At 36.6% G+C, this 15,188-nt stretch overlaps 2 protein-coding genes across 2 annotated transcripts; both read right to left on the bottom strand.

Annotated features, from left to right (window-relative positions):
* Positions 1 to 843: 843 nt before the first annotated feature.
* On the bottom strand, positions 844 to 4,351 carry LOC146167886 (uncharacterized). The gene is made up of 5 exons (XM_083390605.1): positions 4,189 to 4,351; positions 2,436 to 2,496; positions 1,901 to 2,037; positions 1,353 to 1,516; positions 844 to 1,277 (listed from the first exon to the last, which is right to left on the bottom strand). Exons 1-5 carry the CDS (start codon positions 4,296 to 4,298, stop codon positions 1,258 to 1,260), a joined length of 492 nt encoding a protein of 163 aa, XP_083246731.1. The 5' UTR covers positions 4,299 to 4,351; the 3' UTR covers positions 844 to 1,257.
* A 2,335-nt stretch (positions 4,352 to 6,686) lies between these two features.
* LOC146167885 (uncharacterized) lies at positions 6,687 to 13,219 on the bottom strand. Its single transcript, XM_083389338.1, has 9 exons — positions 13,080 to 13,219; positions 11,920 to 11,972; positions 11,010 to 11,540; positions 10,015 to 10,114; positions 9,652 to 9,780; positions 9,032 to 9,160; positions 8,323 to 8,406; positions 7,791 to 7,916; positions 6,687 to 7,297 (listed from the first exon to the last, which is right to left on the bottom strand). The coding sequence occupies exons 1-9, from the start codon at positions 13,138 to 13,140 to the stop codon at positions 7,260 to 7,262; spliced, it is 1,251 nt and encodes a 416-aa protein (XP_083245464.1). The 5' UTR covers positions 13,141 to 13,219; the 3' UTR covers positions 6,687 to 7,259.
* Positions 13,220 to 15,188: the final 1,969 nt, after the last annotated feature.

The following is a 15,188-nucleotide window of genomic DNA, read 5'->3' as shown; positions in this document are numbered from 1 at the left end:
ATGCAGGCGGTAGGTTGCACACGGATTATTACGTAAATCAGCTTATGTGTCCGATAATATCGGATCGGAGCGAATACTCGATGCCTAGTGGTAGTATCGGTACTCGTCAAATTTGCTACTGGGTTGGTGTCGGTACAGATCCAAAACCAAATTAATATAGGAATTTCAATCACGATTTTCGGTTCCGTTCCTTATCAACAACTAAAGGTAGCTAGACTTCCTAACTTTTTGTCAGAAATATCGGGTATCGGAATAAAATGTCAAACATCGGACATTCCTATATAGCAACTTAAAAGTGACGCAATTACATATTGCATTTAAGTGAGTTGCAGATCGTCGGTGTGAAGTCTTTATATTTATTGCCATTATAGAAAATATCATTTCATACAGCTCAACATGTGCTACAATGTGTATGCGGCTTTTTGATGAACAAGATCTTAAAACGGTTAAAAAAGTGGTGTTTACGAACGTGAAGAGTTGGGTGAACAAGGACATTTTTTTGTTATTTTTATTTAGCATCGCTTTGTGTGAATCGGTAACATATTTGTAAGATAGCTTTTGTATTTAAGCAACACCTCTCCATCCTAAAACTTCAACAAAAACGAATTGTGTAGTGTTCTTAAGATAACTTCTTTGTGACGTCACGTTATGACTTAACTTTGAGCCGCCATCTTATGAAAATGTTTATGCCCTACCCCAATAAAAATCCTAGATCCGTGCCTCCTTTAGGTCAATGTAACTGAAAATAAGAAACGGTAAAACAAATCAGTATCCGACGATGCGTAGATCTTAGCGAGTCATTGAAATATATTGCAAATTTATCTCTTGATTCGCCGTCTGGAGGGCAACTGAGGAGGGACAGATCAACGTCAGGAAAAATCCATAATTGCGGGATAGCGGTCGAAAGGTTCTTTGATTAGCTCTGATTCCTTAGGACAGGCCTCGTCAATCAGGGTGTCCAGAAAAACACACCCCCTGTAATCTGATGTCTATTTATTGCAGCGTAGGAATTTCAGAAATGTGATTCTAGTGACAGCCAATGCAGACTGCGTCAGGGCGACGAAAATCAGCAAAATATTGTGACACATAAAACAAACACCGACTTGTTCAGCAATTTTAATTAAACTGGTAACATCAAATAACATAGCAAAGAAACAGTGGTGCAGTCGCGGTAGAATTGCCAACAATAACACTTTTCTCCACCCCTCTTTGGAAGAATAAGATAGTTGTATCCTCGTTGTCACTCTTTATGTTTTCTCATCTTTGTCCATGCATGCCTGGCAGTTAAAGCAGTTAGTACGTTTCAGAGTGAATACCTTTCCATAAAACAAAAAATTGTAGTTTTTAAAAACCTTTTACTAGTCGTTTGCGCTTCAACCTAGTATGTTGTTTCGAAGAAACACGTCTTATTCGTCCGTTATAGAGGTGGGTAGATTTAAATTGAAGAACGGAATCCGTTGTTTTCGAGGTTTTGCAAAAACGTCCGATGGGAACGAACTGTTTTTGTCCTGCTTTGCTTTAAACAAATAAAACGACAGAATATAACTAAAGCCAGATGTCAACAACATTTCAGTTTGGACAATATTAAAGAATTTAGGAGTTGTACATTATAACATAAATCAGAAAGGCGGTAACGTTAAAATATTAAGATAACCATAACTAAGTTAAATACGGTAAAATTAAAAAAAAATGCATAGATGTATTGGTAAGTCGCAAAACACCCAACAAACTGTCAAAAATCCTGATAAAAATGATCTGCCTTTAGTTCAGGGTATACCGTTATTAAAATAAGCTAACAAAAAACAGAAGAGAGGTTTATCACTTTCAAACAGTAATACCCCAAAACTGTCCTTACAAATTCACAGGGTAGGTGAAATACTATTTTACAAAATGCACATACTTTGTTTCATGTTGTATATCATCATTAGAAGTATTGCTCATCGACAGATTAACTTCCTGAATAATATTTTGTTGTTTTTTATTTTGTAGAATTTTATCAGCTTGTTGCAGAATTTCCAATGGAAGTGTTTTTAATTTCTGCAAAAAACAAATAAAGCAGTTGTATTTACTAAAAAACTACTGGACAAGTAGAACAACGTTTTACCAACACTGCAAAGCACTTAATATAAATGCATAGACTTTCTTAGCAAGAAATGCCAAATTAAAATCATGTTTACAAAATGTAAAATATGAGAAAAATATATTTTTTATTGCACAAATTATTAACTTTATCTTAGAAAACAGCAATTTATGCAATATTCTATTCATAAGTATTATATTCATTGTTGCTTAGTAACAAAACTTGAGATTTTTATGATTTGTAATACTACATATTTTTCATTGTTTTATTTAACATAATGCTTTTACTTTTTAAGAAATACACAAAAAATAGCAATTGAATTTATTTAGGTGGCCTTTGTTACATTTTCTCTTACCTTTTGTTTAATGTTACGCTGTTCACGACTTTGAATCATTTGCCTTTGAACCTTTTTATCACTATAAAAATAATAAAATTTGTTGAAATAAATATGCTAATAAAATCGTCTAGTCTCGATAGCTGTGTTACTTGAACTGCTGATCAGTTCACCAAAATAGTTTTTTCCTATTTCACTTTTAAAATTTACTCAATAACTTTGCATTACATGTAAATTTTATATGCCTTAATAGTATGCTTTAGGTAGGGGTGAATTAAATAAAAGAGATTTTCTGGTCGGGGTGACTGAAACTTAAAAGCTCTTGAGTTTACAAAGATATTGTGCTTTTGCTGTGCAGGGGCACAATTATGGCGATGGATTTGTCATCATGGCAGACCCATATCACTTTAAAAATCAATACCAAATAAAGCAAGAATGCAGTAAATTTTTGATTTGTTTTAAAAAGTGATTCCCCAATTTCAAACTGTTTATTTGCTGATTTTAACTCTTTCGGTTCTTAAATATTTTCATGCCTCACACATTGGTTTCGTCTTCCATTAAGTTTCAACGCACTAATGACATATTTTTAATGTTCTAAAACAGTGTGGTCCAACCGCAGGCCCTTGGCCCGCGAGTTCCGCTTTTTTGGCCGACGAACTGAAAGTCAGCTTTGCTTCAATCTAGCAATATCACTTCAATATTTGTTTCTTTGTTATTGTAATGGAGAAAAAACTTTGTTAGTGATCCTTTGTGATCGCGAGCTCCAAGTTAATATTTAAATATTTTGCAATTGTTTTAATGGTTTCGTTTGGGTTTTGCACCACTCTTACAGCGCTGTAGGCTACAAACTCTGTTTTATCCATGTTTAACATTAAAACTGCCCAAAGTTTTTCTGCTTTTCTTCACTATGTTTTAGCACAAAGTCTCTTTGTGTGCCATTGCATGTTTTCATATCATCGAATGTTGACGGCCCTAATTAATTACAATTTTTCTAACTTATAGATAAACGATAAGTCATCCCCCGTTCAAACTATTTTTTATCCATATTTTACATATGACAACAGGTTTGCAGCAGGGGGCAACCTTTTTTGCGCGAATCTATAATGTTTTTGTAATATGGCCGTTGTATTGTGTATCGTCAAATCTTTTGAAACAAAATAACACAATGTTTAAATCAATGTGTCTAGCAGGAGCAATTTGTTTGTGTGCCCAATGGCAGCTCTGTTTTAAACCCTGTTTCTAATAAAAAGTAAATTTATGCCCACCCCATTATAGAATTTTCAAGTGGTTAAACAATTATTACACCACTACAAAATATTTGGGTTAGGAAGAGTGGTAGCATATGAGTTTGGGTGGCGTAAGGTTTAGTAAGTTTTATTCCCCAGGTTTTCAGTGTATGATTTTCAAAGCTTGTTTCTAACCCATGAATGTTTTTAAAGGTACCATCCTATCGATGCAGGATGACATTTTATCTATGTCAGGTATTACCTATACCTATAAATAGTGATTGTGAGCAACACAAAAAGTCACTGTGATTTCGCCTCATGCAACTGTTTATCAAACTTAAAATTTCCATTCTTTTATATATTGAAAATAGAATGTGTGTACCACAATATATGTAACACTATATGTTACACTAACGGGGTACACTTACGACTTTTTGTGCACCCAGCCACCCCAACATTTTCGGCTGTGTATCCGCAAGATCTGCCACACTTTTCGAAAGAGTTCATGACAAAATGTTAGTGCACATGTTATTATCAACAAATCTTACTTCTTTAGTGACGCATTTATCATTTCAAGTTTTTGTAGTGCGTTACTTTTGCTCTGCGTAAACGATACTGCTTCAGGTGTTTCATCTTCGGAGGATGTTGTATTTTCCATTTTGTAGCTCAAACAAAATCTACTTGCAAACACAATTTATAAAGCTTATTACACTAACACCACCCAAAGTTAGCCATGCGTGTCATAATGCTAATCATGCGTTACCTTTAGTTGTGGAGTTATAGAGTTCTTATAGGGCAGGGATGGCGAACATTTTTATCGTCCGGGTAACAAACACGACCTTAATCCTTACAAAATGCACAAATAGGTCATATATTTAATTATATTTTTATTTTATGCGAAACTTTGCTGCTGCGTCGTTTTAAGTGCTATTGCCTGGGTTGGTAGTTAAAGGTTTTTGGACGATTTCCAAATTCGGATTCCCACGAATATTAAGAACCTAAATAGTCAACAAATGTTGCAGCATTTTGGGGGGATTGCAGGAGTTTAGCAGTCAGCATGACTTAACCTGGGTTTTCAGAATTTTTAGTCTGCAAGCTCTTCATTACCCTTCTTAAAGAATCGCCACCCTTAACGTTTTACAGTGATAAACAAAATGCTTTTAGTTTTCTTAATGATGTAGGCCTACTTATAACCCCTAAAACACTTTTACACGACTCAAAGATTGGGCTGCCCTGATTTAAAGTGTGTAGTCCTGTAAAAAAGAATTGCTGTTTAGATTCATCCTTTTGAGAGAGACAAGTGGGTCATGAAAAATCTGTGGTGGGTCACTTCGCGGGACAGTGGTTCGCCATCCCTGTTATAGGGTATTGTCTACTGATTTTTATGAAATGGCATAGAGATCTTCTATAAATGACGTACATCACAGGGAAATTACACGCATATATTTTTTGCTCATTGATACGCATTATTTTATTTGCGTAGCAACCCAGTACTTCTCCACAAGAATAACGTTAGCGGTCATAAGAATGAAACATTGATAAACGTGGGCCGTAATGCAAAGTTAACAATTGCACAGCGATATAGCAGGGCTGCAAACATCACCTGTGCTCATATCCTTGATTGAACATTTGCACACCTGACATCTGGGCGAAAAGTGTCATGAAATGCAGACTGTTGTCAGTACCGGTAGCTATAGCTGGTAAAACATTGCAATACAGGTATTTTCAGAACGAAAAACTTTCTATATTAGAAATCGTTAAAAAATAAAAGAGAAATATGTGAGTGAAAAATCAAGACACGTCGAACTAGTGGCAAGTTAAGTACTTACATTTTAATAGTTTGTGCGGACTCCAGCCATAAGACCGAGATAGGTAAGAATTACATCAACGTCGGAATAAAACACAGTTCGGAATAACACCAAAATAGGGCTAATATCTAATGGTCGTATTACTGTCTAAATCGGAATACGTCCTAAATCCGTCGGAATTAGACCTAAATGGAAGAGTCGAATTGGTCCTAATATTATGGTTTTATAGATTTTTCTGCTTAAGATATTGTTGCTTTTTAGGTCTTATTGTGTGTTCCCGTTTATCGGTGGATCGTCAGAACACTTTAAAATCTTATTTGGCTATAGCCGCTGAATTATTATTTTTTAAATTTTACTGTAACATGGTTAAAACAGAAAAAATGTTTTTTGTGGTGAAAAAGTGAGGTAACTTAAAAATATTAAGGGGTTACATAACCTAGTGGGGTTTGCTCTACGTCCCAAACTCACCAAGTTTCGGCACTGGGAGAATTGATATATTTGGCTGTAGTCGGTATACCTGAGAGTCCGAGGTGCGCTTGCAGTAGCAATTAAGTGGGAACCGAAAAAGACACTGTAAATCGTACATTTTAGAAAACTCATTTAAAAAGCTAACACTACTAGTGCGGCTAAGCAATTGTACGTTTGTATGGCAAAACTCAAGTTTACACCAACAGATTAAGGTGTGGCGGTATTTGTAATGCGGCCATGTTATTGACTAAGTTTGATCGCGGATGATAAGTTAATCCGTAGTGTGGCGCTGTTAGGGTGTTCAAAATTGTTATCGCAGTGTTGAAAAGCAAACTGGAACAGCGTTCCGGTAAAACCCAGTAAAGAAATATTCTTATAATATTTATTTCTTACCAGCCATGTAAATATAAAATAAATATTTATTTCTTACCAGCCATGTATCTTTATTACTAGGGCATCCCGACATCTCCTCAATGAATAGTAAAATAGTATAAAATAGAAATATTTTCCACGCCTGTATTGGGTAAATGAGTAATAGGCTATAGTGGTGACTCAAACAATAATTTTTGCAGAACAATTAAAACAATTAAACAATTAACAATTAAGTATAGGCCGTAAATTGTCCAGGGAGCCATTGGAAATATTTTCCTTGATCCATAATTTTTCGGTTGGTTAGTTAGTGCTTTTATACGAAATTTCCTAAACCAGTGGTTGCTTAAAGAACGCGAATTTTAATATGGTGGTCAAAGTCCATTTAGTTTTGGTAGGGACACATTTAAAATTTTATTAAAGAAATTTATTTCACAAAAACCGAACCCAGTATAAATAAAAAAGCAACAAATAAAAGCAACAAATAAAGTACGCGTATCTTTCTGTTTTATCGGTTATGGAAACTAAACGATTTGAATATAATTCTGTAACTACATAAAATGGTGCGAAATTGAAAGTTAACTATAATAATTTACGATTTAACGAAAAATCAGTGTTTCGCGATATTTGTGGAACTTTTCACGTGAACGTATATTGCAACTTCAAACAAAAAAAATGACCTTGTCCACCCCTGTTTCGACTTTACAGTCTCAAGGTCAAAGGAGTGGTCTATGCTACAATGGCAGTGGTCAGTGTAACTTAAAGTAGTCCTACAGTGTCAACAAAAAAATATAAAGACAAAAAGCAAGGACAGTTAACGCACATAAGCAACATGGCACTCAAACAATTTGAACTTAATGCAGATGTAAAATAGTAAACACAAGAAGTCTGCATCACCGGAAGCTTTCTAATAAATGCGATCATTCAGCTGAGTGACTAAGTATTACGGCAGTCAACTAAGCGCCTTCTTGTTGCTATGTGGTTGGTGCTCCTTCAACAGCCAGAAGAAACTCTGTGGAAATGATCAGTTAAATAGTCTAATTGTCCTATACTGCAACTATAGTCAGTCGTGTTTATTTAAGACATTGCAATCAATCATGTTTAATACAGTAAATGCTTTGGCTTGGGTTGTTTTTCAGAAATCCGCCTCGGTTCAGAAACAATTACGCGCATGTAGTTGTTCGTTGATTGTCGGTTGATGAATAGGACGTTTGACGATATTTGACGACTATTTTAACTGTTGATGCTCGTTTAATTCTTTGGTACAGAAAGGTGAAAGTTGATCGTGAGAGGTGGCATGGGGGGACACATAAGCTCCCCGTTTAAAATAACTTAGATAAATGCTTGTTATGTATACGAACTATATTGAAACGACCACACTTTATCAAAAAACCCTCTAAACATAGCTACCTTTGAAAACCTTGCTTCTTTTAACACATTTTTACTACTCGTTAATAAAATTTCCGTATTCGCCTGCTTTCTTACACTACAGGTGAAATACCCACCGTCGTCGATCATCAGCACTGCTCCCTTGTTACGAGCTCGTATCCGGACAACTGCAAGTCCAACCGCCACGAACAAAACGACCGCCAGTACCGGAGCCCCCACCATCCACCATCGGAACGTCAGGACTGCAAGCCAAGCAAGATACATTCTTCAAATTTTTCTGGTATATTTTAGGCTACTTGTGTAGGTCGTCAACACATTGGAGAACAAAAAAATGACTAAAGGGGCTAATTTGTTTGACATTAGTCCTGGTACCAACAGTTCATATAAAGATATGTGTTTAATCTCGTAAACATATTTATATCGTAATATAAAGCAAGTTTGTTAAAATAGCAAGATACAATCGTAAAAATCGTCTTTTTTTAAGCTACTCGTGTAGGTCTTCAAAACATTGGAGAACCAAAATAATGACCAAAGGAGCTATCTTGTTTGACGTTAGTCCTGGTACCTACAGTTCATATAAATATATGTGTTTAATCTCGCAAACATATTTATATCGTAATATAAAGTAAAGTAGTTAAAAAAGCGTACCGTTATCGGTGACTGGGTTGCTTGTTGGGTCTGCAGAAGGATTCGGGATGATTTTTATCGTAGCTGTAGCCGTTGCTCGGTTACCTGCGGCAAACAACCCAACGTTATAAATTTGGCAGTATAAACATGCCAGTAAGCAATCAGTCAAAACTGTGCTGTGTTTAGTGAGTTCCTGTGCGACTGTCGTGCAAAGCGTGACTTTAAAAAGATTTAGAATCGCCCATACAAGTGTGGAGAAAAACACTTTTGAACTCTTTGAGTTTACATATACGTAATGTGTCTTATCTCTTAAAAGTGCGAAGAAGTGTAAATTGACCAGACGTAGTTTAACGACAAGGGCTGTGTTAGGTGTTATGCGCTATAACGAAGGATATCTGATAATTTCGGGTCCTAGTCGACTTCCTATACCAAGTAATAGTATTTGTACTCATCCCATATTTCGTAGGTATCGGTAACCATCCAATACTACTATAGTTGTACATTACAGCCACAGTTTGCGTTCCAATGTTGAGTTACTTTAAAAGGTAAATTTTTCAGAAAATATTACATTATAAATCAAATATAAATAGACTTTCAAATACAAGGGCATATTTCAACCTAATTTTCAACTCGAAAATCGGTTCCCGGTATCGGATCGGTTCGCGGTATGTTCTGCCTCAATTTTGAAATAAAATACTTAGTATCAAACACATCGTTATAGCCTACCAACCGTTTGCACTGTTGTAGCAGTCTTTGACGATAACACCAAAGGTTATCGTCGTATCTGGTTTGAGGTCCGGGCTCCACAGAAGCACTTCACCGTCAGAACGTACATTAACCAGGGTATCCATAGAGTTTTCTTTGACATATATAAAAAAACAATAAATTTAAACGGTGTCGTTATTTTCAGTATTTTATAGTTTTCCTATAAATGGTAACGACCCTACACCTATTTTAATTGCAGGGCAGTGTTGGTTTTGACCATCCTAACTACGGGGTAAGAATCAAGTTTGATTATAATAATACGTGGAGATCTTTGCATAATTGATCGCAAATCGAGTGTTAATTGAAACTAAGCATAATCGTAATATAGACTTGACAAAATTCAAATAATATCACGCGGTAATAATTGCATATAAAAAAGTGAAAATTGTGTTCAAAAATAACAATACTTGTATATTAATAGATATGAAAGCAAACTTGCGATGAGCATTGTCGAATTGTGATTTCACATGACAATTAACCGAGAGATGGTAAAAAAGATTGTCTGTGGCGAATTCTCATTGCTGCCGTTTACTGATGTATGATGGTCGTCAATGTCTAAGTAAATGCTGGGAGAAGTAGACGTACCAACTGGTAAACCGTCAGCGGCAAAGACTCGCTTCGTGCCAGGACTTTCTTTGAACAATAGCTTGGCGTTATATCCGATGTCTTCGTCAGTTGCGCTGATGTTCATCACTGATGGAAAGTCGGAAAAATCTTAAACCAAGAAAAAATGGTAAAATTTCTGAAAAAAATAGTGTTTCTCAACGAGCTACGGAACAGTTAAAAATTTGTTTAAACCTTAGGCTTAAAGCCAGAGTTAACTATACGGCGAAACCTAATAACAAACGTGTGTAATATATATATATATATAGAGAGAGAGAGAGAGAGAGAGAGAGAGAGAGAGAGAGAGAGAGAGAGAGAGAGAGAGAGAGAGAGAGATAAACTTACCGCTAACCATACAAGTAGCTGAGAGCGACGTTTGATTGAAAACTGGAGTGTTGTCATTTTTGTCGGTAACGTTTATAGATATCAGCCTTGATGCATAATCCTGCATATAGGGAAAAATAAACAAATAAAATATACACGGACAATAGTCACTGTACTGCAAATTAATTGATGAAATAATAATAATATTATTACTATTTTTGTTAATTTTGGGATCTAAGCCTGCTCCAACATTGCTAGTTGTTGATCTCTTCTCCATATCGTAAGATTCAAGCAAAACCACAAAGGTTGTAAAAGAGATTTTGTATCTCTTTTACAACCTTTGTGGTTTTGCTTGAATACTGCAAATTAAGTTTTACAGCGGCGGCATCACAGTAATAACAAAGAAAATCGTTGCTCAAAGTCGTCTCAACAAACACTAATAAAATATTTAAACTAAACGCATATGCTTTCATAGCGCTTGCGAAAATAAATAAATGTTCATGTTTTTTTTATCTCTGGCTTCACGAGCAAGATAAGCGCATTTATTATATTAACTCTTTGTAACATAAAAACGGTGTTTCCGGTGAGGGGAATATCTAGCACGATCGGTGGTATATGACGTCACACACGACGCCGTAGTATTAGGAGCGTAGGTTCGTGTTTGGTCACGTTTTGTCACTCAGTGTAAACGTAAATCACGTAGCAATAACAAGGCCATTTCTAGAAGTATATTACGCTCACACACATTTTTCACGAAATATTATTTTTAAATTAAAATAGTATATCTAAAGCAAGCGACACATAGATATCGAGTAAACCTTCCTTTAGTTGTTTGTCTGGGCTGGTGACGTTTACATTTTTTTTAGTTTTTTGTCAGGATACAACGTACAACTCGCTTTTTTAATTCGAAATTTTCTGGCATCGTGATATTAGCGTAGTTATCGGTGCATTGCCTTCAAAGTCTAGGGCCATGTTAAGATAACCGTAGGTGAACGCCGAAAAAAGACAAACTGAACCTCTCGTTCGGCGCTTTTCTTGCACGATACGGCGACCACGAAGTTGTCGTGCTTTTCTCGATCCACGTCCCGCACTTGTAGAAGTTCGAAGGCGGCGGTGCCATTCTCCGGCGCAAGCGGCCTCGTGAGACGTGGTGACGAAGTTGTGTTTGCAATGGCGACAGAGATGTTGCCCACCGTCGTGGTATTATCCGACTCTTGATTTTCGTCGTTTAGCGTACGTGTAGTGGTAACACTTTTAGGGTGGTCTGCTGCTACTGTACTGCTATTTCTGCTGCTGTTGCTGTTGCTGTTGTTGTTGTTGTCGATAATGTTGCTGGCAACTGAGCGCTTTTTCGGGCCTTTGTATTTGCGGCTGGTGTTGCTGTTTTCCGAAGCCTGCTTGTGCGATGAAGGGGGATACAGGGCGGAGGGCATGTTGTATTTTACCTCGAAATACCTGCGTCTTATCAGTTCGATCGATCCGTTTGCTCGAACCGTTGTGACGTTCTCCACAAAGCACTTCGCGTTTGTCTCCCAGATCATGTTAAACTAAAGTATCATGAAAACAAATTCGTTTGTTGACAAATTATGAAAAATATATTTTTCAACTCATGAAAAAGGTCCTTTTAAAGTGGAAGTTACCCTCTTTTTTGAAATAACAACGAGTTGCAGTGTACCAGCGGAAGTTATATTAAGAAATACGACAGAACAACAAATTTCGGTTCGTGTTACTTTTATGTAGGAAGTGTCAAAACTCTCATTTGTTTTTCTAAAGAATTTATTAGGAATTGGCTTTTTAATGTATGATATTTTTTCGTCATGTGTTACAGTACAAAACTAAGTTAACTCTTTCGAGAGGCCAGATCAGATAAAAGGCATACGTTAATATATTTTCCTTTTGGATAAAAACTATAAGAAGGTTCGTTACCTGATAAATCGGCTTTGGATAAGAATACAACCCCTCTGGTATGGAAACTTGATCTGCACAACATGCAATAAACAATGATTTTTGTGGGAAACAAGGGCAAATCACGGCATTGCTAATGGAACCATAAATGCTGACGGGCACGCGTAACCTGCCTATGACTGATTGATTACCTCGCGATTTTATTCGCGATGAAGATAATCCCGTATCTTAACTTATAATCTCACGCAAGAAAGGTTCATCGAAAGTTCGTTTAACCTGGAAAATTAATTTATGGCATTGTAGTAAAATACCAAACAAAATCATTGACATCAATATTAAAAGATTAGCCTGAATACCGTAATAAAAAGTTTATGTTAGAAAGGTTGCGACAACGATGCAACCCCAGTATATAATTTTGTATTCTTTCGGGGATAAAGCAAACGCGAAACAATCCAACTTTTTTGTAACATGCCAGTGTTTTGAAACAAGATAATAGGCAGGATTGAATAAAATCAATATATATATCTGTAATTTATATGACATTGATAAAGCAGGATTTTAAATCAATAACTTTCGGATTACGACTTTGGCAATGACTTCATGACGCAACGTTGTCCTGCTCTTAATGGTATTTACGTTCTGATTGGCACCGTATTGTAATTTGGCATTTTTAATTCAATAAAAGTGGCAATACGAATTCATACAAGCCTAGGTGTTGATGAAAGTGATAAAGGCGAGTTAGAATTAAAATGTTTAAAGTTTAAACTTAAAACAAAACATGAATAATAATCTATACATAGTATCGAGGCTAAGGCTATTAAGCGGGCCTTCATATCTGAAAGTCAACAATTGCATTTTCACCTTCCTGTCTTTCAACATTGTAGCCCATACCCCAGAAGAATACTGCAACTGATTTTTCATGTCGTGTCATTATTATATCTGTCAATGTTTTAAGCCTATTATGGTTAACATAAATATTAATAATAGGCTGCTACACCGAGTTGAAGTAATTTTACCTTACTGAACACAAAGCAGGTGATGGCAACAATAAGCGACAAAATAAAAAAAACATTTATCTTCTATACTAAAATATATAACACATTGGTGTTTATGCTCAATACAACTGGTTAACTGATATAAAATTATACTTCTGATTACCTATAAAATTTTATATCACTCACCTGTATTGATTCCGCTGCAAATTTGCCAAAGCAAAATAAATATGCTAGCCTTGAAATCCATCACTCTCTATTCATAGGTAGTACATTTACCAGCATGGGGTTGTCCTTATACAACTAGTTAAACAATTTTTTCCCCAAAGCTGTAATAAAAACGTCGACAATGATATAGCGCTCACGCTTTTTATCGACTACTGATTGAAAGTGAGAGCGCAGTTATATCGATTTTTCAGCTGCAACCCGATCAGTGTGAGGCACTTTTGCTGAATCAATAAAACTTAATCCAAGGTATAATACCATTCCGTTGCTATTTGCTTAGATAGACGCCTTTTACGACGGTTTCAAGCAAAATAAAATCGGTGACAAGGAAAACATAACTTGCTGCATCATATGGAACCTTAGTAAGAAATGTGTCTTTCGGCTACCAGCATGCCTACTTTATTTCCATGTGTACAGCACATCGCTTGGAAGGTTCGCTTACACCTCATAACTTTCTTATGTGCGCTTGTTACGTCTGCGTACGCAACGTGATGTAAATACCTTCCATCGACAAGACAATATTTACACACCTATTTGCATGCACTGATCAGGTAAAAGGTCAGTGCGATTATCGACAGTAAATTAATAGGTGTCATCACATGCAACGACAGCAGCCTTAGCGCTCGCACGGCAAGGTCACACCGTGCTATAGCTTCGCCTGCCCCTATAGTAACTCTGCATGCCGCCAATCGCTTTTCACGATCAAAACGCCCGCGAAGCGATCACTCTAAGCACTTTGCGAATGACGCATGCCGGTGCCCATGGGACCCGGTTTCCATTTGTTTGACACTTAGTTCAGCACGCTTATCTGCAGAATATCGCGTAACCGTGCATAACTGCCAGCGAGAAAGTGCTTGCGGGGAACAACTATTTCGTGCGACTAAAACGACCAGCAGGTACAGTTTCGGCTACGATTGACTTCGGCCGTTTGTCTACTCTAACGTTTGACTATACAGTACACGCAATGCTTCACACAGCAGCAACAACAGATACTCAGTGAAACTGGAATCGAATATGCAAATATCGTTGTCAAATACACGTTAGCTGTTTGTACGGCAGATGGGGGCTGTTCATACAACATGGAAATCGATTTGTACACCGGAAAATTGTGCTTACTGACACTGTATATCTATACCTAATGATCACAATTTACTTGGAATTGTTGTGGCAGCTGTGGCTACGCGTCGGACTAGACTATATTAGCAGAAAGATTGGCGTGACTTGCGCACTACTTCTCTTTAAAATTCGGGCGCCAACACCAGGACAACTATAACACGATAACAGTTCACAGTAAATCATAACTGATTTTAAAATCTGTTTACAACAGCTTGTTGTTCAACTTTGAACGTCAACGTACAACACAAATATATAACACAACGTGCAACACTAAATTTTTATATACTACTCGGTAACAGTTTAAATTATATTGTGAAAACCCAACTCTGATGCTCCGAACACGAGTGCTAAGCAAAGTACTAAATTTCTTTTGCTAAGACGGAAAGGCAGTTATAACTCGAACATAAGTTATCTGTAAGGCAAGGGGTTCTGCGACTTGACTAATCCTATTCAGCGGTTCCGTCAATTGTTTTGTATACAATCGTTTCGCTGGACGGGTCATACAGTTAGGCCACTACACTCACTCAATGTACTTTCTTGAATAGAGCAACGATGTTGCCCCAGTCGCATCACGTTTTCCGCTAGCGTTTGCACATTAGCTATACCCTCACTGTATGATGCGCCAGTGACGCACTGTTATTGTATTGCCAACGGTTTTCCCAGTCATTTGGATAATAGTAAGTCATTTAAAACGGAAGAGATGTTATTCTTAGATACTGTTAAAATTTGCTCGGTGAAACACCTAAAAGCCGGAGTATAAAATATAGGCAGGCGTTAAGCAGGGGCACACATAGGAAGCTTTTATTATTATTTTTATGTCAACAGTGCTCGAAAAATGTCAATTTTTCTCAAACAATGCGCCGACAATTTATTTGTTACTTTGTATTCTTGCTACACCCCGTAAAATGTGTCGTTTTAAAGAGGAGATTTATTAATATCCGTGCTAATTTTCGACTC

The sequence above is a fragment of the Ascidiella aspersa genome, chromosome 1, assembly GCF_963924565.1.
Source record: "Ascidiella aspersa chromosome 1, kaAscAspe10.2, whole genome shotgun sequence".
Taxonomy (NCBI): domain Eukaryota; kingdom Metazoa; phylum Chordata; class Ascidiacea; order Phlebobranchia; family Ascidiidae; genus Ascidiella; species Ascidiella aspersa.
This window is presented reverse-complemented; position numbering and strand designations above follow the sequence as displayed.

Bases quoted from the DNA above. Each gene is read 5' to 3' on its own strand.
- LOC146167886 (XM_083390605.1), bottom strand. From the start codon at position 4,298: ATGGAAAATACAACATCCTCCGAAGATGAAACACCTGAAGCAGTATCG. The intron at 2,497-4,188 runs GTAAGATTTGTT...TTATTTTTATAG, and splicing joins ATAAATGCGTCACTAAAGAA to TGATAAAAAGGTTCAAAGGC. The intron at 1,278-1,352 runs GTTTTTAAAAAC...TTTAACTGCCAG, and splicing joins GCGCAAACGACTAGTAAAAG to GCATGCATGGACAAAGATGA.
- LOC146167885 (XM_083389338.1), bottom strand. From the start codon at position 13,140: ATGGATTTCAAGGCTAGCATATTTATTTTGCTTTGGCAAATTTGCAGC. The intron at 11,541-11,919 runs GTAACGAACCTT...ATGATACTTTAG, and splicing joins ATCCAAAGCCGATTTATCAG to TTTAACATGATCTGGGAGAC. The intron at 9,781-10,014 runs GTAAGTTTATCT...TCTTGGTTTAAG, and splicing joins AGCTACTTGTATGGTTAGCG to ATTTTTCCGACTTTCCATCA.